The 26,056-nt window shown below is 40.1% G+C and overlaps 1 protein-coding gene across 4 annotated transcripts in view; it reads left to right on the top strand.

Annotated features, from left to right (window-relative positions):
- The window catches only part of rptor (regulatory associated protein of MTOR, complex 1), a 198,478-nt gene that overhangs the window by 13,792 nt on the left and 158,630 nt on the right, over positions 1-26,056 (top strand). For all 4 annotated transcript variants that reach the window (XM_026169798.2, XM_026169801.2, XM_026169800.2 and 1 more), the window contains 2 exons: positions 7,769-7,871; positions 12,193-12,275. In XM_026169798.2, the coding sequence (XP_026025583.1) occupies positions 7,769-7,871; positions 12,193-12,275 (186 nt within the window). The remainder of the gene's footprint in view (positions 1-7,768; positions 7,872-12,192; positions 12,276-26,056) is intronic.

Here is a 26,056-nt window from a genome sequence, read left to right as displayed (position 1 = left end):
CGTTTGGCCTTTTTCTGGATTTTAAGATTAAGCGTCCAATATCTGACCTGTTGCTGCTATGGCACACGATCAATGCGCTCCACCATCTTAATAACCTTAATTTATGGCGGGCCTAACAAATGGATTAATCAGGGTCCATTGATCGACATAGCAGGTGGTGCTCGGGGCTGTATGGGAGTCTTAAAGGGCCTGGATAGAAATGGCAGGAAAATCCCCCGGAGTCACGTGTAGTTAATGAGAGCAGGACAGCAACCACTTATATCTACAGAGCTGAAACAGGAAGACATGAACACACACTGAGCTGCACGTACAGACTTGATCTCCCTCCCACTCCCTCTTCTGTTTCACCCCTTTTTATTTATCCCACTAAAAGAGCAGACTGTACAAAGGAAAGAATTAACTACTTAATTCTTCTCTCACTTCTCCATGATATTATTGGAAATCCACGAGGGCCAGTATGCCTTTATTATCTAATTTTGGTTGAGTTTTTCACTCAGATTAGTGCTAACAAGCAAATTAACAGCCCACTGCCACCTATCTGATGATAAACGAACCACTTGTTCAGGGTCAAAAGGTTATTTTCCTTTTTCACAGTCGGAGAGGCTCTGCCAATCCTTGCTCTCTTTGAACCTTAGTCAGCCTGAACTCTGAAGAATATATATACTCTCTCACATGCCCCGTGCCACATACCCATGTGTGTGTATGCGTATATGTATATACTGAAGCACCTAATAATACCTTAATATTACTTCCAGACAAATAAGACCTTTGAAATATAGTCCAGATCAAAGTGTAACAGACACTCAAGTTTGTGTTTGTACACAGTTTGCATTCAACATAACAGTTTAAAATCAATGATTATTGATGATTCATTCCTTCACAAGTAAACATGTTAGAAGAGCACGGCCTGGTTTAATCACCAACAAGGTTGTTTATTGAAGTTCATTTAAGAACATTATTACTACGTGGAGTGTAAACTCTTTGAAAATACTTGACCTCATTTTTTGATCAATATGAATTTGTGCGATGTTTACTGAATAAAGGTCATTCTTAAATGCAAATCTAGCTCCCAATATATGATCACCTGTCAGTCGATGACTGTTGATAATCCACTGATGGAGCTCAGGAGATGAGCACACATTAAAAACAATAAACAAACAAAATGAATGAATGCCTATTTATATAGTTTGTTGTGTTCTATATCTCTGTGTGTAATGTCTTTGACTGTAAATAAAAGACTATGTAGGGACAAATTACCAGCTAATGCTATGTATGTATATATTTTTGCACAGCAAGCCATATTATTTGTCAGATAACTAAAAATATTTCAGCTGAGTAACCAAACTCCCAACAGCTACATCTTTCACTCAAAGAGGCCATGACCTGCTATAATGGCCTTAATACAACTCGACTTACAACTTGTTTCAAAGGCGTTGATTGGCAGTATTTTTGCTTGTTATATTTTAATTTTTACTTTTTAGGTACCAGTCTGTTAATATATCTGCTGTAAAGTTGGCATTTTTCTGTGAGCTTTGACTTTTTTTTTTCCTTTTGAGCCTTTGAAGGAACTGCAAATTCTGCACTTTCATGTTTGTCCCCGTGGTCTCCATTCAGCAAATAACCAACATTAAGGGAATGAGGACACCTCGATATTTCACAGTTTAAAATAAGTTACTTTCACTTTATTTATGCCAGTAGTAATTACACAATTAGGCCTGAAAGCCCCACCACCACCACCCCAAGGCTAGGAACTCATTTACACAAGCCACATGAAGATTGACACCATTATATCTGATGGCCAACCAGAAAAACCAAATTGATGCAGGAGTACTGGTCTTTGTTTTCACTGTGCATTGGATAATAAGTGGAATAAACAAGCAGATAAATCAGTAGAAATAATTTGGCGCACATCTGCGTACTGTCACACTCAAATGCCATGTTGTATCGCAGTGTTGAGCTGGAACAGAAAGAAACGCTGTCCCTCATTCATCTCCATTATTCTCATGCAAATTTGTATTGAATGGATTATAAATTATCTGCGTGGGAAGCTGAATGGAAACAAATAATTTCATCAGGGCTGTTTACACTATGATCTTAATTATATGCATTTTTGCAGTTTTCCTGAACTGACAAGGCTGATGCTTTTCTTTGGCGTTTGTTAGTTGGTACCTTAAAGTTTTCTCAGCAGTTTTCTTTGACATTTTACCTGCTATAACAGAAACATCTTTTTACCTCTCTCCGGACTTTGGATTAATGTCTCTAAAGTGTGCTGCCATTTCAGCTGTTGTATTTTAAAAAGGGCAAATCTGATCTGGGTCTTCCCAGTTGAGCTGGCATCTTTGTGGCGTGTTTTTATGTCCTTTCCCAGGCCGTTGTTGTAGGTGTTTTGCAGGACTGCCAGAGAATACCTACACTTGCTGCACATTAGCTGATAAATCACCTTGTTTTGGCAGTCGGACTCCAGCCGCTTTTAGTCGTCTATATTTATTCAAATGGCAGATGCACTTGTGTATCACATAAGGAGATCACAGTTTTTTGTTGTGCTAACAGAGTAAAATTACTCCCAGCAGAAGAAATAACTGCATGCTTCTTATCTTTAAGTGATTTAGATGAAAAGATATGAAGGTTTGGACAAGATAATCGGAAACCCGACATAATAAATGTATAGCTTTCCAAATGCCCGAGTTTTCATTGACTTTTCTGCAATTTGAGTCCTGAGCTGTGTGTCAGGGGACATTACGCTTGAAGGAAAGCCACCATCCTTCTTTGAAAGATGAAGGACGTAAAAAATCTTTATAGAGTGCATCCCAAGAAACCACACCATGGTCTAGATGTGGTGACAAGGGAGGTAATGGCATACTTTAAGCCCCTTTGATGCGATATCATTGGATTTAAAGATGCATTTATAAATGCACACGAAAGAACTTTTCAGCTTTGGACTCTCCAAGTACTTTAATTTGCCAAGTACTCACTAGCACCACTACAGTACAGTGACGTTGGAGTACCTTTAATCGTGCGTGTAGCTCATTTTTTTTGGAGAAGCAGCTGAACGATATCAGTGAGTGCCACAGTCGAAACCTGGCCAACAAGCCTGCTGGACGGGAAAGCCAAGTTGGAAATAAATGGTCTGTGAACAAGCTACAAGTGACTGTCAAAATAAGATCAAGGAGATTGTTTGTCTCTAATAACTGGCTCGCCTGCAAAAGTGAAGTCTAAAAGCTGAGCTGCATTCATGTAAAGAGACAAACTTGATTTGTTTTTTGTTTTTGTTGTTAATTTCATTGATTTGACCTCATTAGGTTTAAATCCTTCCAGTCTTATTTTCAGTGTCAGGGAATGTCACGCCACTGTGAGCAATGCAATGTCTGTAATGGAGCTGTCATCTTAGTTTAGTTCTGCACCGCAACTGGATGACTACTCTGTGAATACTGTTGTGTAGCCAAGCAGAAAACTTCTATATCACTTCGAATTTGTGGGACCTAGTGTGGGTTGAGGAGCTCGGGTAGAAATGAATGAAGTGAAGCGAAACTGAGCTCATCTGTGTGTAAGGAGGAGCGCACCTGTTGAGCTTGTCCTGCTGAGTCCCACTATCACAACAGTGTTTTGTTCTGCCAGTGGGAACGCACAGGCCACCTTAATTATTTTCACAACAGCTCTCTTAACCCTGCTCAGTTATGTACAGACAGAGATGGTATCTTATCGCTTGCTGTCAAAGGTGACTTAGAAATATCCCGCTGACCCTACATGGTGTTGTACGTGAGCACGCAGTCATTCAGCGATGCCATTCAGTGCACATAAACAAGTGTCCCACTGCCTAAGCTGTGGAAAATCAACAGGAATGACTTTGACCTCGAACAACAAGCATCCCGTCTGAATGTGGAGACACAGTACGTAAAATGCCACTGCATATCTGTCCAAACCAAGGAAATGATAGGATTTCGATTGCAGGCCATGCTTCATGTGAACCAGTAACAAACGAAAAAATCCCTTTCAGACTCACGCCAAAAAGGGTCGTAAACAAGAGAAAAGGGAAAAAAAAACGTGCACAAAGCTGGGCGGAGGTTTTAACACTCTTATTGCACCACAAAGACTGTCATGGTTAAAGCAGCACAGTGATGCACATAGCGGCACGTCTTAAACCGTTACTATTGACGGTGATGAGGACTCTGATGGAAATGTGCCGATCGGTGGTTCGATCCCAGGCTGCCTCCTGGCTGCATGCCAAATATCCTTGGGCAAGATACTAACCTCATGTCTGCCTACTGGTGGTGGTCAGAGGGCCCGGTGGTGGCGCCAGTGTCCGGCAGCCTCGCCTCTGTCAGTGCGCCCCAGGGCAGCTGTGGCTACAATGCTATCACCAGTGTGTGAATGTGTGTGTGAATGGGTGAATGACTGAATGTAGTGTAAAGTGCTTTGGGGTCCTTAGGGACTAGTAAAGCGCTATACAAATGCAGGCCATTTACCATTTTACCAATATGCCTGTCTGGCAATTAACAATCGTACCTCTGTAATTGTGTACATAGTTATGCACTACACTAGAATTTTCTAACCCTGTAGAAATTCACAACGCATGAAATACTCACTACAAAAACACTGATGCACATACATGTGCTTTTTGAGCTTCCAATTGGACTTTCCACTGTTTATCTCAATTTCACTCCAACTCAAAGCTGTCAGAAAACTGTAGTTTATTTATAACAGTTTGTGATGCATAAAGTGTGAAAAAGATCCAGCAGACCTCTGGGCTATGAGGGGAAAACTCCCGCGCTGGGATCCTAGCTGGCCAGTCATCGAGCCCCCCTCAGTAATGCTCGTGAATTTTCTGGATTTAGCCTGCGGCGATAATGCTGTGTGGCTGCAATCCATCAATGGCTCCTTGTAAACCTAGTAGAGTTTTATCACTAGTTTAATCATTTATGAACATGATACAAGTGACTTTTTCACTGCAATAATTCACAGAACAGACAAAAGAACCACAGAAAATATATATTGAGAAATATAATCTGTTGTTTTTCATATTAATAAAGAAGATTTAGGAAACATAAAAAAGCGAAGACATTCGGCTTTAGCTGGGTTATTGGATGCTAAATCACAAATAAGCCTTAATAAATCTGTAGAGAAAGTAGTAGCAGTCAGCTGTCATCAATTGGAAAACAGTGGTAAAACATAAAGAATTAAAGTCTTATGAAAAGAATTGAAGAGTAAATTGGAGACAAACTTTCTGTTTCGCACAACTGATCACATAATTAATAAAAAAAGTGGTTGTGGACATCAAAGCTTTGCAACCACTAAATTTTACTTCACACAGTTTGACCTGATTTCAGGCACAGAGCTGCTGTGAGGGAACCCTGCAGGTAGCTAACCTCCAGGTAATTGGAGCCAAGATGACACACAGGGCCTTATGAAGTTCAAGCGCCGTCTGTTTCAGAGCAAACACCCCCCCCGGCTTCGATTCACAGAGCGGCGTGATGATGAAACCGTGACTCGACGCAGGTCAAGCAAAACCATCAACAAGCACTTGACCTGCTGGGCGGTTTCAGTGACAGAGGCAGGTCGGCTTGTGGAGCAGAAATCTCGAGACTGAACTAGAAAATAAAACTCAAAGAATAATTAGCCACTACAATGTGCTCCAGAGACACTGCTTGCATTTTAAATGCAAAACGTGAAAAGATAAGTTCTCACATAGCTGTGTTTGCACACCACAAGACTTAGAGGGTGGGAAATTATTGATTTGACAAGGTAAAATATAAATAATGTATACAGTATGATTTTTAAAGTTTAAATATGAATTCTGGGAACTAATGGGAGTCTGTTTTTTAAAAAAATGGTTCCTACTTTTACTTTAAGAAATGTAGGTCACACTGAGTGTTACAAAAATCGGTTTGTTTTGTCTGAAATTTACCAGAATAATGACTGAAAGGAGAATTTTATCTTACTTTCCCCAAAATAAACACAATTATACAGGAGCGAGTTGAATATTTTATTTTAAACCTTATGCTGTAATATTAAATGTAAGAATACAGTTTGAGCTGTGTGGCCAATAGCTCGTCGCTTATGCCGCCGTGCAGTTTTTGTTATTCTTCAGCTCTGTGCAAATGTCACATTTAGTCATTTGAAATGATTTAGCACCATTTCAAATGACTGTTTTTACATTTGCAGTTGTGAAAAATATTTTGTTTCGCCCATTAAAGGTTTGGTAATAGTCAGTAAAATTACTATTCTTCCTGTGCAGCTGCATAAATTTTATCTGGTGTCAGATAGTGGTGTTATAGGGTTTTTTTGGCATTTATAAGAGTTTAGGCGGCTGATCATTCTGTCTTTATCTGTCAGAATCCTTTGAGGTCAACTCTTTGTGTCAGTGTCTTCATTCAAGCTCATTAGAGCTACAGGATCGAACCACAGGATGTCACAAAGCTTGATGTCTGCTGTGGCACACAAAAGACACTCTGAGGTACTGACAGGGAGGAACGAGTGACTGCCTACTGCTGGTGAAATGTTTAATTTGCCTTGTTGGAAGCATCTCCTGCCTGATCAAGCTGATGTGTCAGGTCCTGCCACATAACCCCTGGCTCATGGTTGTTCTGCTTTGATGGCCTGTTTGTTTTTGTTCCCCGTTTTCTTTTCTTTCTTTTCTTTTTTGGTGTTCCCTACCAGTGGTGGTGTCAGTTTCTTTGATGCAAGTCTTCTGGCTTAATTTAATATATTTGTTCTACTACAGGCCAATGCTCAGTGAGACTTTTATTGGGATTTATAAACATGTCCAATGCATATTTTGTTTTTCGCAAAACAAAATATGCATTTTCAATCACATGACTCACCCTCTTTCTACAGTAATACAAATAATTAAATAAATAATAAAACGAATAATTAAATGGAAAACTACAGAGAATAGAATCGATGGAGAAGATAATAGTTGGGGTACTATCAGTTATATACTGTATTTATAGGCAAAGCGGGGCAGTAGTTTCACCCTGTAACAGCGCTCAGTAGTGGGCTCTACTGTGTTCTCTCTTACATTAAATATATATAGTGTTCAAAATTCATGCCTGCAGTGTGACCTGTGTGCTGACACACCTCTGAGGTCACAGGTTAGATTCCTTAAAGCAGCGGTCCCCAACCCCCGGGCCTCGGACCGGTACCGGTCCGTAAGTCGTTTGGTACCGGGCCGCGAGAGTTGAGGCTCAGGTGTGAAATGTATAGTTTTCAGGGTTTTTATTGGTTTTCAGCGTTATTTTGTTATCGTTTTTATCGTTTACTCGGTTTTCCTGGGTCTTTTCACGTGTTATGAATAAATCTTCTTTTTTTCGGTACCGGTACTAGTTTTATTTTGTTGTATTTATCTGTGACACCTTAAAGGCCGGTCCATGAAAATATTGTCGGGCATAAACCGGTCTGTGGCGTAAAAAAGGTTGGGGACCGCTGCCTTAAAGGTGTGGCACCAACATTAGCTTCAGACTTGGGAATTTCTGGACCAGATGCAGAGAGTGCCAAAGGAAAGAGTATATCTCTTCTCTTAGTAACTGCTGTTAGGTTCCCCCTGGGTGAGACACTTGACCTTCACCGCTCCAGTGGAGCTTCATTGGCCTGCAGCAGCAGATTGTGGTGTACCGGGATAAAACTCCCAGGATGTACTGGAATACAAGTCTGGGTGCTCATGGCATTTTCTCTCATGAATAAAGATTTAATGGTGTTAAAAATAATCCACCAGCCTGTTTTGATTTGTGTATTGATGTGTGAGGATTGAATTGTGTTCTGCGTCTGCCCCCAGATGAAGACTGTGAGCGTGGCGCTGGTGCTGTGCCTCAACGTGGGAGTGGACCCACCTGATGTGGTCAAGACCTCCCCCTGCGCCAGACTGGAGTGCTGGATAGGTGAGTCTCATAATGAGATTTATTGAGCTTAAATGACACGCGTGTATTTCACTAAAGGCTCTCACACTGTCCTGCTTCTCTTGTTGGTGTGAAAATAAACAGATATTTCTCAGGCATTTGTTTTCCTCAGTGTGAATGCTGTCAATGATTTTTGGACACACTTTAGATAATGTGGATCAAAAACTAAAATGTGAACAAGCGGATATCATACACACACTAATGCATTCATTATCTCTTTACAGGGATTGTTGCGTTATCCATATTTGCTACAGATAAGTTATTATAAGTGCTTTTAAATTTTAATTTTAATTTAGTGCAGCTGTGATTTTTCTGCTCATAAAGATGATATTTTACGACCACCTCTGTACCCTTAATGACGAGTGTTTACACCTCAGTTTATTATTACAGATGTGGTCTGACACCCATTAGAATATCTTCTGGCGTTTTCCAGGACTATCCATAGTACGCTGATCGGCCTCACTAACTTTTGATGTGCACCCAGTCATCTTATTCTGGAAGCAGGCCTGAAATATGACAGTAACAAGGGTTACCTTAGAAGACATCTGAAGGGAAATGTGTGGAGAGAAAAGAGTGGACAGTAGAGAAATGTCATAAAATTGAGAGGAGAGATATGGAGAAAAATATTAGTTTTCAGTACAAAATACCTGGAGCGTTTTCTCTCAGGAACACGTTTTAGAGAGCTGCCGAGCGCTGAGGTGAAAACCTGTGAAAGTTATTCAAATTGGTAAGCTGACAGGGTTACAGTTGGTTTTACACGTGCCATTTTATTAAAACTGCTAAAAAAAAGTTGCATCGCGACTGTGGCTGCCTCAGCCTCTGTCCTCGCTTCATGTCAAAGCTGCAGGTTTTTGTGATTTGAAGCTGCAGACGGGCTGAAGCTTGCTCTTCGCTTACAAAATTTGAGCAATGCAACACTCTTGCAGAGTTGTGTGTGGAGGGGTTTGATAGTGCTTTTTTTGTTATTGTTTTTAGAAACACTGCCCTCCCTAAGGTTTTGTGTTCTCCCTATATCCAGTATAGCCTCTCTGCACTTCATCAGTGGCATTATGGTCAAGAAAACAAAAAAAAAACAAGACATGCACGGACTCATCGATCAGTTTCTCGACAGTTGTGATTTCATTTTTAACTGTGTACTGTTTACATCTGGCTTCAGCCAGCTTTCTGGATTATTGAAAACGACAATATTACAATATTTACGACATATCAATATAATATATTGGCTAGTAGTTATTTTTCTGTGTTGGTCCTGTACTAGCTGGACAAGATACTATGCAAAGAACACACTTCGTGAATTGTTATTTCATACAGTTACATACAGTTATTTCTGTATTGTGTCATGTTGCCATTTAGTGGTGTTGTTGCTATCATTGCTGTACACGCAGTGATCAAAGGGATCGAAAAACTGCTTTATTGGGCTGAAACACAGACTTCTTCCTTTTTTGGGTGAAAAATAATTTTGGTTCAAAGAGCAAGGCGGTGTTATGGTGTTCAGCACTACTGAGCACCGTGACTTTTACATGACACTAAAACTTGAACTTTCACTTCAGGGATATTCTCAAGCTTTCCCGTGGGAGCTAAATTCATAAGGTCTCTGTCACACAGGGATGAAGCAGTCTGCCCTCACCGGAACCACATAATGTGACATAGAACAAAAACACAACCGTCTCCATTGAATGGGAACCTCAAAAAACATTGTTTTGCTCCCCTGGGATTGACTGACTGTTAGGAGTCAGGCAAGCACATTAAAGTGGAAACACAGCTCTTAAAGTTTCTGAAAGTTTTTCAGTGGCTTCTGAGGACACTGTCGCTCTATAGACCTGCCACTCGGCTTGTGAGAAGCCATTTGGGTGTATGAAGTGTTAAAGGCTGGGATGACGTCCTAAAATGCACCGTAGTGTTCATCTCTCATAGATGTTTGAGCCACACGCAGATTGGGAGGAGGGGAACAAAACAAAAACCTCACATCTGCTTTTTGTTTCACTGGTGTGTGTGTGCGGTTTTGTGGAAACTGCCTTTCACTTTGCACCATAGCAGGAAATTGTGATGCCAGTGTATGCAGTATAAACAGAAGCGTTATGTTGCAAGATGCATGTTCATCAAGTTCAGAGACAATATTACTGAGCATTCACCGAGTAGACACAGATGGGATTGAACCGGAGATGAGAGAGCAAGGCCTTGTGACCATAGAGCACGTAATAGCTGGTTAGTGAAGAGCTGAGCGTTTATGATGTCGCCCTGTTAGTGCTTTAAAACCAGATGTGACAAGCGAACAGTGGTTCTGGACGAGAATCTGGGGACGATGTGCGCTAATGCGGCACAAACTTGTCCATCTCTAAGTAGCCACATGCTAAAACACACCATGTTTTCTTTCCTTTCTTTCTTTCTTTTTTTTTTTGCTCTAATGGGACCACAAGTTACAAAATGAAGTTTATGTTCTATTAAATAATGTTTAAAAGTAGCGACTGAGACCATAAAGTCTTAATGGAAGTATTCAAATAAGTGCAGGGGTCTTTTCCCCTTAGACTTTAATACAGTTTATCTTTGTTTTTAAACCAGAGGAGTTGCCCCTGTTAGCATGTTGCTAATATTTTAAGTCATTAAAGGCACATTCAAAGTGCAAACATTGAATGAAAAGGATTTTATGATCAATACATTTCTAATATTCAAATCTGAATAGTCAAATTCTTTCTTATTTTCGTGTCATTTCTAAACAAAATATTATATATGGTTTGTAAATGTATTATGTACATTAGACATAATGTAAAATAATGCGGCCGTTGTGGTGTGATCTAATGTGAATAGTCCTCATTGATCAGAACAGTAATGATTTCATTCTCTGCATATCACTATCCCCTGAAAACCTACTAATACATCTTTTTTTTCCTCCCTGAGCAGAATTTGATCTGTCCTTTATCTATATTCTGCTTTTCTTCATGCCATATTGATTTACTCTCATCAATATTTCAACCTTAGCGGCTGCTGCTATTTTTCCATACCCCGCTTCAGATTTAATAAGAAATGTCCCTTTGATGCTGAAACGAACAACTTCAACAACTTCTTTGTACTCGTGGCGTTGCTGAATTCTTAATCACTAAACGTTAAAGCAGTAATTATATGGCTGGTTTGTTAGTTCTACATCGACTTGTGTGGTTTTCCTCAGTTATGGCTACTTTCTTTGCTGTGTGTGCGTCTGTATTAGGGCTGGGCGATATGACCCAAAATTCATATCTCGATATTTTTTAGCTGGATGGCGATATAAGATATATATCTCGATTTTTTTTTTTAAAAGCCATAAAGTAAGAACAAAAAGAGAGTTCTTAGTCAAAGCTGTGTCCCAGATGTCACACAGGCACTTTTATTAACATAGAGCAGATGTACATAAAATTTACTCAAAAATAAATTATGAGCATTTATTAAATAATAATGCTCCATAAATAAAAGAAAACAATGTTGTTTTTGTGCATAACAAAAAGCTCACAATTGTGCAGTCAAAATGTAAACTAAAAGACGCTGAGCATAGTAACAAAGACAGATTTCACAGCTGCTCTGTTCCCAACTTCTACTCTGTGACTGACAGCATTGAGTTTGAAATCCTCTTCGTAACCACGTCTCTGAACAGGTGCCATTTATGGTCCTTATACACACACAATACGGTAATATTACGTTGAAGCACAGTACGTATCACTCCGCGAAGGCTCCTCGGTAGCCGTAATGCGCCGACAAACTATCAAGCGGTGCAGCACCGTAGTTTACCAAAGTCGTAATAAAACATTTTTGACAGATTGCTGATCGCCGTGTACCACATAAAATCGGTTCACGGCCATCAAACACAACCAGAATTCATACATAAGGCGCGCTGTCAACTTTTGAGAAAATGCAAGGATTTTAGGGTTAGCGCGGTTAGCTCGTTAGCATGGTTAGCTCGTTAACACGTTGACGGCGTCCAGCCCCACGCACGGGGCGATGTGCAGTAACTCGTTAACGGAGATTTGCCGTGTCCATCTTGTCGCTGCCTGCACGTGAAGCAATGGGGGAGGAGGGGGAGTTGTCTTCAGTGAAGGCGAGGCGGAGTAACGTTGCGTAGAGACAAAAGTGGACGAAAGAGAGGCAAACTTGCGGCTCCACAACTATAATTATAACGTAACATAGACTATATCGATATAAAGGATATTGTCACATCTTATATCTCGTATAAAAATATATCGATATGTTTTAAAAACTCGATATATCGCCCAGCTCTAGTCTGTATGTGTGTCTGTGTTAATTGCAGTGTGTTTACACTCTTGTGTTTGCTTCCCAGATCCTCTGTCGATGAGTCCACAGAAGGCCCTGGAGACCATCGGGGCCAACCTGCAGAAGCAGTATGAAAACTGGCAGCCCAGGGTGAGTCTTTAACCGATACTGTGACCAGAGACACAGACTCACACCACGTCTGTTCAGGACCGAGTTAGATAATGACTCAATCCTGTTAAAATAATATCATCAATGACTGATTTTTGGCATCCATTAAACCATTTGCACTTTTCTGTTCTTTGAACTGAACAATCACCTACCTTTCTATAAGCAGTAACCTCTCAGTAAACTCTTTGAATATTACACTGATGACTCCTCCACCACCTCCTGGTACTCTGGTATTGATTTGACTGATCTTTGCTTAAAGCTCTGGGAACTTAAACATCAGCTTGTTCATCATGAGTTTTCAGACAAAAACATTTCACTGTGCGCAACACTGATGAGAAGCTGTTCAGCTGTTGTGTTAACAGTAACTCCTAATTCAATGTTCCTGGGTCTAATTTAGAGCGTGCAAAGCTGTTTTCATACATTTCAGACACCAGTGGAAGAATCAGGCAACTCTGTGTCAGTACTGGGGTAGACCATACAGGAGGGAGCACACACCTATTGACCCCTTGCTATTGTGAAATCTCTGGACTGTCTACTGCTCTGTTGTCACATGGGTTCAGTCTGACTTTACATGTGAAAGCGACAGTTTAGAGGCTGTTTAAAGTTCTCTTTGACTCATTCAGTGTCTCAGAAAACTGAGTCTGGATTTTCTTCCTAAGAACTACAGTTGACATCATGCATATTTATTATTCCTACTTTTCTTAGATAGTTTTGTTTTTTTTTAAATGTGTGTTAATTAAATTACACCAACCTTTAATAACTTGGACACTTTCTCACAACTACGTCAGCTTCCAGTTTTCTTCCAGTTTTACTCAAATAAGCTCAAAAGAAAGTGTTCAGACTTACTTTACTTTTTTTTAAATGCAAATAAAACCCAACTGAAAATGACTCGCAGTGTATCCCACTTGGTCTACAGCTTTCTCCATGCGTGTGTAGGGCTGTGATGTGTGTAGGCCTCCAAAATGTTAGTTCTTTTTCAAGTTGTTGCTAATAAATGTTTAACCATATTTACTTTTACTGAAATTTCTGTAAGCAAAAAAGGGAGAAATGGGAAATAACTCGGTCTATGTGTGCATCTCAGAGCTCTGAAAACAAATAAACAGCAGATGCCACACTGGGAGATTCCTGCCTGCAGAGTTAGCAGCATGATGAACTGCCACAGTTCTTGTAGTCTGCGGTAGGGCTGCTCGATTATGGCAAAAATGATAATCACGATTATTTTCACTGAAATTGAGATCACGATTATTTGACGATATTTATTTAACCCTTTAAGACCTACTATAGAACCAAGTCCACCAGAGCTTATATTATTTTTATTTATTTTTTTTACATGCTGTAGTGCCATTTGTGGGAGCATTTCAAGTTGCTATACATCAATACAACTGTTATAGCCCATATTTTAATAATATGTATGCATTAAGTGCATAGTAAGTACATAAATTGCAAAAAAGTGCAATAAACTACAAAAAAAATAGAAAATCGCTTTTGTTTTGTTTACATATATTTCTACTTGGAGAGATTTAAGAGGTTTATCCCTCAAAACTTTAAATACAATAAAGTTGCAAAAAATAGTTTCCCACCACAGGAAATTTATTTTGAGTGTCTTCATAGTTTTATTTTGGAGATACAGCAATTTTTATATACTGCAGGAAAAACAAAAAACAATCCTATGATGCAAATTTGCAAAGAAAACAGCAGGTGCATCATTTCACTGTGGGAAGTGTTACGAACAGCTGATAGGAACGGCAAAGCGTGTTTCTGGAATATTATGTTTTTGTTCCTGCAAGCGCTTTTTATGCAATTTTTGCAAAGCTATATGTGGAACGAAACCGTGACCGAGGACAAGCTGATGGCATCAGATGTAAGTACAACTCCTCCGGTTTCATATGCAAAACAAATTATTGCGCTAGCTTACACGGTTCAGGTTCTACAGGGATTTAAAAATAGTTACGCAAAACGGAGCGTGCTGCTCTGACCGGCTTTAAAGGGTTAACAATGACTTTAAAAAATAATATAAAATAGTGTGCAACACCACTGAAGTTTTTTTTTACCTCTCTTTTCAGCCAACGGCAGTCACTCTCCTCTCCAAATAACTTCTGCTTAGCTTTCCGAGCTTCCCTCAGGTCCTCTTAATCAGCGGTCTCCAACCTTTTTTGCGCCACGGACGGTTTATGCCCGACAATATTTTCACGGACCGGCCTTTAAGGTGTCGCGGATAAATGAGGGAGGGGCTAATAATCGGCTCAGTCATTTTTAATGATCGTTGAAAGCCCAGATCGTAATCGTGATTAAAATTCGATTAATTGAGCAGCCCTAGTCTGCGGTGATGCAATAGCTGCAGTAAAGAGTTATAGCAGATCAACTCGTAATTATGAGACCGATTGGCCCTTTAGTGGAAAACTGTCCATCTTTGGTCTCTGGCTAATGGATGGGATGGGCCGGTTTAATTTTTAGACTTGTATCTAAGAGGTCACCACTGTCTGCCCAGCTGTGGGGTTACTCTGTGTCCTGCAGACAGTACTGAAAAGTATTAAAACTGATGGTCTGAACTAGAGCAGGGCGATATGGCCAAAAATATTTATCACGATATATATTTGAAAATTTGCGATAACGATATAACTGACGATATAATTGATGCGAGACAAAATACAACTCCACAACATTACTAGCGCAAAAAGACAACCTTCCATTTATTTTCACTTAAACAAGAAGCTGGTTTTTATGTACATTAAAGCTTTATAAAAATGCAACAGTGCAAATGCAAATTCCTTGCTGAAAGTTTAACCAAAAGGCATTTCCAGTAGAAATGGGCTGACATATCCTGAGCATAACCATGTATAATATTCACTGAAGTTAAAAAGAGGTGCTTTGCAACATTAAACTGCAGTGCGCAGTACGTATTTTTCGGACCATAAGGTGCACGGGATTATAAGGCACATTAAGCGAAACAAAGCAGTCAGGAAATCAAACTTTATTCAACTCATTCTTCTTGTTTCCTCCACTTCTGTAACATTGATTCATTAATGTTGAATTCTGCTCTATTCCCATGTTGTTGCAGTCTATTAATGACTAACCTCGTATTGTGGATGGATTATCTCAGTTGTTCTCCTGACTGAAGTTTGGTCCGTTTACAGCATCCTGCCATGCGATTGCATTTGTCTCTAACCATGAGGAACCTTCACGTTAACTTTTATAAGTGGAAAAGTGTTAGTGTTCGTCCTCCAGCTTCACTGTTTATGTTATGCTAACATAGCTGTGTCGCTAGCGATCACGTAGCACATCATTATATACCAGCTAGCCCAACTTCAGTAACCCTACAAACGTCACTGCTGTTTAGTTTCCTGTCTTCATTTATGTTGGAAGTGATAGCAGAGCTGTACGTTTGATTTTTTTCAGAAATCTCAGTCAGAACATGTTATATCATGCTTAGGTAACTAGCGAAACTAGCGAGCTAACTTCCGCTAGCTTCCTGCTAACTTCTAACTCCGTTAAATGTAATACATTTTGTTTTCATGGATGCCTGGAAGTTAAACTTCATAGTTACACCTGGTAAAGCAGCAATGCTGATCGTTTTATTAAAGATGAAAGAATTTAGACAGTTTTTAAACTCTCAGTGATGCTGCAGTGTTCGTTTGACCTGAAGAGGGGGGTTTAGGACCCAGATTACTCCCAGATTTAAGAGCATCTTAGTCCAACAAATACGACAATAACGACGGCCGTTTGCATGTTCTGCAAAAAAATGTGCTTTGTCGTGTAACTGATGGACAAACACCAAACCAGTTCCACATCACGGAAGTTGCACCATTTTTACAAACCAATTCTGGTTCATCTGTTTCACTCAACAATCAGCCATGTGCGTATGAAAACAAAGGCACTGCGCATGCGCGTTTTACTCATATTCTATCGCGATATTTCATTTTCCTATCGTTGCCTAACATTATACCGGTATTACCGTGAACGGTATAATATGGCCCAGCCCTAGTCTGAACTTCCCCGCTAGCCAAACTCTGTTTTGTCATCATTTCTAAATTAGGCAACTTTCCCAGATTTTCATATTGGAGAAATATGGACAAGATACAGCTGTAATAATCCAGTATCAATCAACCAAGCAATCAGCCAGTAGAGAATGCATATTAAGATATTATATGAGTTTATTTTAGAAAACATACATTTTCCAGCTCCTTTATACTTCTTATATGCAGTATGCCAACAAAACGCCAACATGCTCTTGACAGTAATTCATACTTAAAAAAAAATAAAAAAATAGATGCATTATGTGTTTTTGTACACTCAGCTGTTCTAAGTTTATATGTGTGTATACATTTATTCGTTCATGCCAGCAGCAGCTGTTGTCCTTTTCCCAGAGACTCCTTGGTGCTTTTGTCTTCCTCCAAAAATTGGGAAGTCATTGGAGCACATGACACTCCTCCAAAGTAAAAGTCTCCCAAAGAAGAATTTTTATTTTCTAAGGAGTAAAAGAGATGGAGTATAAGTGTAAAGAAACTTTCTCTGTTTGGACATAAAAAGCAAAGAAGCAACAAAGCAGTGCTCACCATGACAGCAGGAAATCTCATCTTAGTGACTGACTGCGCTTCCAGTGTTTAGACAATGATCTGCCATTCACTGACATGGATCACCGTAATGGTGCAAGCCGCAGCATTTGTAGGAGTTTGAGCTAACAGATTTTATTTCAGCTTTTTACAAACATAAAGATCCACGCTGACTAAATCACAAAAGGCTTTCCCCCCCCCCTTCAGGATGAAATCTAATCCCCCGGCCAATATTTCTAATAAATGCTGCTGATATGTGCAGATATTGGATTATGGCTGACAAATTGGCACCATTGCTTTTGTTGGTGAATTAGCTGAAAGAAGTCTCTGACAGACACGCTCACTTTACCTGCTAAAGCCAGCGAAGCTAATACAGCAGTCTGTCATGAAAGAAGCAATAAATCCTGCTTTCAAGAAGGTTATAATGTTCAGCTCGTTGAGCAGGAAGATGCATCTGTTGTTGAACGCGTAAACCGCTCAGTGTTTCTCTGTCCAAAGTAACCTGTTATGAAAATATGAAATATGATTGCATATTTTTGAGTATAAATTAAATATTTCAGAAAACACAAACAATGCGATGTTCTTTTCTCAGTGTACACTTCATGGATCTTTACGTATCTAGCTATTAAATGCTCGATGCAAGTCTTCCTGTGGAAGAGCATAGCAGCGGGGTTAGTGAAAGTTTTTGGTACCTTAAGCTGTCTTGTTTGCAGTCTGCTTGTGGTGCTTTTGGCCAGGCTGTGGTTGAATGCAGGTACATGGCTTGTGTGGAAAAGTCAGTTCAATTCAATTTTATTTATATAGCACTAAATTACAACAACAGTCGGCTCAAAACGCTTTAAATTGTAAGGTAGACCCTACAATAATACATACAGAGAAAAAAATCCAACAATCACATGACCACCTATGAGCAAGCACTTTGTCGACAGCGGGAAGGAAAAACTCCCTTTTAACAGGAAGAAATCTCCAGCAGAACCAGGCAGAACCAGGCTTAGGGAGGGGCGGGGCCATCTGCTGCGACCGGTTGGTGTGAGAACTAAAGAGGGACTGCATTTGCCAACATTCAACTGTAAACTACAAACAAGCTTTTGATTATCTGTTTAGGAAACCACAGATATCCACTGTTGTTTGTTTAATTTAAGACTAAAAAAAAATTAAATGAATGAGAGGTAAAACTTGAGGGGGGAGGGACAAATAAGTAAATACTTCTGCCTACTCCTTTTCAAACAAATAATGGAATGATATTTTGTAATGATTGTGAAGGCACATGTTTGAAATGTTTGAAATAAAAATGAACTGAACTGACAAGCTCTGAAATACTGTCAATTATCTCTAGAGACAAAGTTATCTCATCAGAGTTTAAGTTCAGCTCACCCTGTCATCTGTTTAGATCTTTCCCCCCAAAGGTTTTTTGCAACATTGGTAATATCTGGTGTATAAACTGTAGGAAACTGGGCAATTCTGAAGAGGTTGGACACTTGTAGTGATTATATGCTGCTGATGTGTGGCATCATTTTGAGAAGCTGTCCAGGAACTAAAATCACAATGTTGTTGCAGCTGGTTTTATTTTCATTTTATTATTTAGGGGGGGGATTAACTTCCCATGCATGGTAGTTTAGTGTTAGTTGTTTTTTACTCTCCAATATATATATATATATTTTTTTACCCTCTGTTCTTCTTCCTGAAAGACAGGCATCCTCTGGAGAATGACTCCAAAAAATAAGCAAACACTTGAAATTTGATCTGAGTGCTTGAGCTGAGTTTCTTTTGGTTTTATTGGGTTTGAATTTGATTTCAAACCACCTGCGAATATGTTTTAATCTGCTCATATAGTTTTGGATTTGATCATGGCCTTTTTTTTTATTTTCTGTTGAGACGTGGTAGCAGAATGTGAACATGGTCTCTGAGGTTTTGAACAAGATGGATTTTTTTTCTTCTCTTTTTAGTTTCTCTTTTTGCTCAGGTGGAGATGCCACGCTCACAAAAAACCAAGATAAAAAAATGAGCCAGTAAAACAATTTTGGTGCTATAGTATCTACAGAGGATCGAAATTCAATTCATCCTGTTGTCATGTTGCTAAAACCCTACATACCCGCCAAAAAGTATCACGAGGCTTTAGAAATAAAAATACAACAGTGTGTGGCTGTTTGGTAAGAGAGTTCAGAAGTAACACGTGTGGTAAGAGGAGGGTGGAGGAAGAAACGTCCCCAGAGACTGCAGCTGAAGGAATGTAGGCTCGGGCTTGGTTGACCTGAGAGGTCAGCAGCAAATGGTGGTAGGAGTGCAGGAGGAGGTGTGGGAGGGTGAGAAAGCGGTTCCTTTTTCCAGCCGGAGGATTCACAGCTCTGCAGCTCCACACTGGAGTGCAGCTTTCGCCAACACACCTTACATAAAGCGTTGACAAAGCAGTCAATTAAACTGCAGTTATTACCTGCTTTGTGACAGCACTGACAAATTGTGTAATAACTTCATTTCGGATGAAACGAGATGGGGAATATTAGACCAAATGAGAAGCCATTTTTTCCCTCACCCCCCTAGCCCTCCATCCCCGTCATGTTGATATGTAAGAGCAGCATTCGCAACAGTTGAGCTGCCCAGGGAGTTTAGCTGTGCCAACCTGCTGTCACAAATCTGTTTCTCTATTTGCTTCTGTACTCTTAAATTAACCCTCATGGACACAAAACGTACAGAGAAAGGCAAACTCTGTCCTGGCTGCTGCCCACTCACTTTCTCTACCAACTCAACCTCCTCTCTCTTCCCTTAACATCTCTCTCTCTCTCTGACCTTTTGTTTTCCACTCCACCTCAAATCAAGATTCTCCCGTGTCCATCCTTACTGTTGTCCTCTTGTTTTTACCATTCTTCTTCGCCTGTGGAGGTTTTTTTTTTTTTTATTATTCATTTGAGTTTTTCTTTTTTTTTTTTTTGTGCTGTCTGCTTTCCTTGCACTACAATGAAGAAAAGACATCCTTTCTGCTTGTTGATGGGTTTTGCATAGTAGGATGCAGATTATCTGGCAGCCTCTGCAGGAATTTTGAATAGTTCAGTTAAGTGAAAGGTGCTTTTTGGCGGCAGTTGTATAGTTTTTGTACCTATTAGAAATCCCCCCCCCCCCCCCCCCCCTCTCATCTTTTATAAATTAGGGCTGAACATCACAGTAACAAAGTGGCAATGCTTTGTTGCAGTGTATGAGGCAGAGCATGCACTGGTCAGCAATTGGGGAAATCGGCACAACTAACACCTGTTCTGATTTTGTTTTTTTTAACATAACATGGGACTACTTGCTGTATAATCTCTCTCTTCCACAGCATGTCTTTCATCCTGTCTTCCTTCTCTCACCCCAGCCGGTCTCAGCAGATGGCCCCTCCCTGAGCCTGGTTTTGCTGCAGGTTTCTTCCTGTTAAAAGGGAGTTTTTCCTTCCCACTGTCGCCAAAGTGCTTGCTCATAGGTGGTCATGTGATTGTTGGATTTTTTTTCTCTGTATGTATTATTGTAGGGTCTACCTTACAATTTAAAGCGCCTTGAGGCGACTGTTGTTGTGATTTCGCGCCCGCGCCGTATAAATAAAATTGAATTGAATAATTTATTCATATTGAATATTTGTAGACAGACAAATTGCTCCCCTGACTAAGAACAGCTTTGCACCACCATCAACCAGAATCTGCACAACCTGATGGTTCCACTGTTGCCTCACAGCAAGAAGGTCCTGGTTTCGAATCCCCCATCTGGCCAGGGCGTTCCTGTGTTGCCTTTGTTCTCCCGGTGTCTGCATGGGTTCTCTCCACGTACTTCTGCTTCAACAGTCCAAAGACTGTTTGTGGGTTTAGTTTAATTGGTGATCCTTCATTGGCTGTAGGTATAAATGGTTATGTCTCTCGGTATTGGCCCTGCCAGGTTGGCAAACTGTCCAGAGTGTACCCCGCCTTCTCGCTCTATAGCACCTGGGATAGGCTTCAGATAAATGGAATATTTTTTAAAATTTTCCTTCACTTGCAAACTCTCAGCCCTCTTTTTTTTTTTTTGTTTTTGATAATTCTTCACTTTGCTTTTGCACAGTGCTGCCACCACCACAAGTTTGTCAGCCATCTTTGTTGAGCACCATCTTTTTCTTTTCTTTTTTTCTTTCTCTGCTGTCTGTGCTTCTATTGACTGTGGCTTTATTTTGTTATCTTACAGAGCTCAGACTGGATTCAACCAAGGACTCCTTTTGTTTCATAGACATGGCATCAAGAAAGTAGAAGTTATGTGATACCTTAGTTTTCGGTTTCTCTTTGAGTTTTCTCTCTGTTTGCCTCGTCTGCTCTGCTATTCCCTTTCAAGCCTCACTTGTTCACTTTCATTTTCTCTGTGCACGTTACTGTTTTTTCTCTCCCTGTCCTCTCTGTTATTTGTCTGGGAATCTAGTTTGAAACTCCCCCCTCTTGACTTGCTGGTTGTTTGTTATCTTGATGAAAAGCGATGTGCTTGTCTTGTCCAATGGGCTTCTCAAAGCCAGCACATTGTTTCTAAATTGCTGAACATGTTGCTTCTGCTAAACAGGTTCGGTATTTTTATCTAACTGCATGGTGTCCTCTCATGCTACCCACTCTTTAGTTTGCTCTCCTTCCGGGCTACAGCTTGTGAACCCCTGCCGTCCACTCGGCTACCCCTCTCTTGCATAATGTATCACTGAGCTGAACCTCAAAGACTTTACTTTGATTAGATTTGCAGTCTCTTCTTATCACCCTGGAAACGCCAAGCTACACAGCAGAGGACGAGCACAAGTGAAGGGTTTCTGTGTAGCTGCTAATGATGCAACACACTTTGCAGGCTTTGCTTATGCTACATTCTTATGTTGTATTTTTAAAAGGCCATTACGGTTTCCTTTAGTAATGACATAGTGATCATGAGCCAGTGGGTCACCTGTTGTGCCACCTGTTTTTATATTTTACATAAGTAATGCTAATGCTACGATTGGCTACGTGTTATTTCTGTCATAGCAGAGCAACAGCAAATGTTCTTTTGTGTTCAGGAAAATTATTTTTATCCAATCGTCACAGGAAATTTTGCCACATTGCCAGAAAATAAAAATTTAGTTCCACTTTTTCAGTGTGAGGATTTTAGTTTGTCACGGAGGATACTACTCAGTCAAAAAGTTGTGTAATATTTTAGGGAACTTTCAGAAATGTGATAGACGACCTTAAGGATGGCTTTGCGTTTAGAGTTAATGAAAGATTGAGTGGAGTTAAAGGATCGAGCATTTTTAGAATTTGGTTCCTTAAAGGTGTGTTGAAGCGGTCTTACCCCCCCCCCCCAATAAAAACCCCCAGACTTGAGCCTGATTTATAATCCTGTATTGATATGCAGAGAAGTTTTCACCCTGTGCCACTGTGCCAATAAAATCTGCCTTTCTTAGACTGCATTCCAGTTGAAGCCATAACGTGTACAGGGCTCGCAAAATTTCAAAATCACTGGTAGCCCTTCAGGAAGGCACTCTTCAGTTTTTGGTAGCCCAAAATAAATTTAAGTAGCCCGAATTTAAAAAAAAAAAAAAAAAAAAAGAGACAATTTTTTGATTGATGTTTTGTTTCCTTTTCAATATTATACATTAAAGTATAATATTGTAAAGGAAACACAACATCAATCTAAGAATATTTAAAACACAAATTACAACAACAAATTACAATCATCAACTCAAATATTTGGTTCTAATTGAACAGAAATTTCTATGAACTTGCAAGAACTGTGTAGAACATGAATCGGTGTTCAGTAAGAGGCAAGTGGAACCAAGATCTAGGACATTTGCGTTTTGAAGTTTGCAAAGACTGCTAAATCTTGCCAATGGTAGTTCACTCTTTGCAACATAGTACGCTGTTCTAAACAGCCTTTTCAGGACTTCTTGTTATGCTTGGTTTATTTTTAGTATGTTTTTTGCAATCGGTGTTTGTTCTGGGAAAGATAGTGCAGACTGGGCAATAATGCATTTCTTGCATTTCTCATGGGTTCTGATGAGGTCTTTCTTAAAATGACTGGTCCCAGTAACAAAGGCGCTTGTCGACTCAGAAATCGAGGGAAACTCACAACACACCCGGCAGAGCATTATGTTATTTAGCTCGTCATATTCCAGCCACATAAATTCTTTTGTCCATGAAGTGGATCGTGAAAGCACAAAACAAGCGCAAATTCAAACGCGATTTCCATGTCTCACATATTGACAGTGGCTCATCAATGCCGATGACATAATTGCTCAGCTACATTTGCGAAAGAATGCAAAAGCATTGACATATCTTTCCTTCCTATGATAGCCTGACGGGCAGGGCTGAGATGGATTTTGGTAGCCCGACTCGAAAAGTCGCTAGCCCCGGGACGTCGGGCTAGCGATTTTGCGAGCCCTGGTGTAACCAAACATGCCTTTTATGAGAAACGTGGCCTATTTTATGCTTAAACGGGAGCAGCAAGTTTCTAAAAAGACTATGAATATGAGTTTTATACTATAACAAACGTAAATGAGCTGCTATTAGAAGAAAGCACCGAAAATAAAACGGGGATATTTTGCGCACACATGAATAAAAGGTGTTTCGTGAAATCTTAGTTGCCTTTTGGCTTAAAGACAAAAAGGTTACAAAACCACTAGTGCATACACTCGCCCTCACTCAAGGCCACTCCTCCCTGAGCCTGGTTCTGCTGGAGGTTTCTTCCTGTCAAACAGGAGTATTTTCTTCCCACTGTCGCCAACGTGCTTGCTCATTAGGGGGTCATATGATTGTTGGGGTTTTCTTACACTGTGAATGTGCAGTCTGAACAGCATTTTATTTGTTAAATTAAGCTCAAGACAGTTAGGTAGTAACTGAATCTATCGAACAACAAACGGGACAAAGATGACACATTAACAGCTGTGTTTTTGTCTCCCTTGGAAGGAAGCTGACTTTTCACATTCAATAACAGAAACTGAACCACAGACATGTTCAGCTGCTGAGGGAATTTCCAGAAGTGACATGCCCATGTGACTTTAGGCAATCACCGTTTGCTAGAGTTTGTGGAAGTGGCATCATCGGCTCAACACTGAGTACGAATCCATAATTATAGTTTTCCAGCCAAACAACCAGTGAAAAGTGATATATTCTCTGAGGCGTGTGTGCCGCACCCATCGTTGTGTTCAGTGTTTGCCTCTGCTTGGTGTTTGGGGAACTGTTCATTTTTATCATTCTTGCACGGCTTAGGTTGTATCATGTGGAGAAAAAATAAAGCAAGGGCAAAAAAAGAAAAACGACACAAATCACGTGAGGATGTCGCTGTATATGGACTTGCTTGGCCAGCAGTAGGGAGATGTGGTTTGTTCACTGTGTGCTGACAGTGTATTTAAGCACAGCATACGACTGGGTGTCTCAGTTAATTGGTAAAAATTCCCATTTTTAAAAACAAAGAAAAGCACCACTCTGGTTTTTGAATTAAAAAAAAAAAAATCACGGCTGTTTGAGGAAAAGTTAATTCAACCTTTTATTGGCTTTGCTGGTTATAGAGCTTCAGTACTTGCTCTTGAAGCTTTCTTTTTCTAATTCAGTAACCAACACCGTTCTTACGCTACATTATTCCCTTTGAAGTCTATATCTTCATATATAAAGCACCTCGAGGCCATTGTTGTGATTTGGTTATATAAATTGAATTGAACTGAATTGAATTTCACATCAGTTGAAACCCATCTGAGTTCTCCTGATGACTAGCATGTATGGGAAGCTGTACAGGGAATAGCGGTAGGCAGAAACATTCCCAATTACCTCTCTTTGACTTCCCTCGTGCACTCAGTCCTGCCGGAGCCGGCCAGAGAAAACCATTAGCCTCTTGGAAGAAATATGAACATCTACCATCTGGACAGCGTGCTTATGAGGAAGGCGACAGTTTGGATACAGCACTCCTCTTGTGTTAATGGTTAGGAGGAGGTTAACTCTAGATAATGCAGAAGGGTTGTTTTGGTTGTCAGCTAAGCTTATAGGTTGGACACGAAATGGGATGTGGGGTGTTTTGGGGTTGTTGTTTTTTGGGTGAGTGAAGCATTTCAGTTTCATTGATTGCTCCTTCCTGGAAAACAAGTAAATTTATCATTCCTTTTAAAGTAGTATGTGCTGCTCCTAAGTGTTTTTCAGAAGCGAAGGTGCTCTATCTTACTCTATCTTATCTACATTAAAAGGAAGGAGGCAAAGTGAGAGCAGAGATGTTTAATGCACAGATCTCCAAAGATGAGACATCTGAAGGCCGGGTATTTTGCTATATTTATGGTCAGATTTGACGCTAAAGTGTTAGTAACCATTGATGTATTGATGTGTGCATGTGTCCCAATTGCATCACCACATCCACATGTACCTACCGCCTGTTGTTGCGCGATTGGTCTTGAGAATCGAGACAGCGAACAGAGTGCAGTATATATTTGTAATTGTGTATCACATATAAACTGGAGAAATGAATATTCTGCAGATGGATGATGAATTAAGGGGGGAAAAGCTGCTTTAATAAGTTCTTGGAAGATTGAAATACCACTTGCGATCAAACAGTTCTGAGAAGCTGGATCCACAAGAATAGTTTCAGTGGGTTCTGTTCTGACTGCCTGCTCTGTATATTCTACAGTTTCAGTGTGAACCTCAAACTTTTGTTTCAAGTTGTCCTGAATTTCATGTGGAAGGAGCTCATTGCTGGTGTTAGGAGACGGGTCTCCTGCTATAACTGGGCAGGTTTAAGTTGAAGAGTCCACAGTATCCAAGCCCAACGACAGCACATCAGATGAGGCACAAAATCTAGAGCATCCTTGTCATATACCGGTGTATATATATTTTTTTAATTCATGGGGGTTGTGGACTGTGAATTCAACCCCCACGTTCACACTGTCAAAATGGACTTCTGCTTTAACCTGTGACTGTTGTGCGTGCCACGCCGTGCTGTCTCAGAGCCCATTGAAAACAGGTTTTTCTTTTTTGGCTACACCAACATGCTTCAACACCTGGACCTGGTGTGATTTCACTCGCTGCAATACTGTCAACTTCCCAAAAATGAAGAAAAAATCAAATAGAAGGGTTTGTGTTTTGACACACTGGAGGAGATCGAGTGCCCATCGTGGAGGCAAAATGGGAATTCCACTGAATTTTAAACCAAGACAGGTTTCAGATTTTTACGAGCCCCTTCTCATCACACCTCATGTTCATAGTGGAGTATCTTTTATAAATGGTATAATTCTTAAATTATAGT

The sequence above is a fragment of the Astatotilapia calliptera genome, chromosome 6 (genome assembly GCF_964374335.1).
Source record: "Astatotilapia calliptera chromosome 6, fAstCal68.1, whole genome shotgun sequence".
In the NCBI taxonomy this organism is placed as follows: domain Eukaryota; kingdom Metazoa; phylum Chordata; class Actinopteri; order Cichliformes; family Cichlidae; genus Astatotilapia; species Astatotilapia calliptera.
This window is presented reverse-complemented; position numbering and strand designations above follow the sequence as displayed.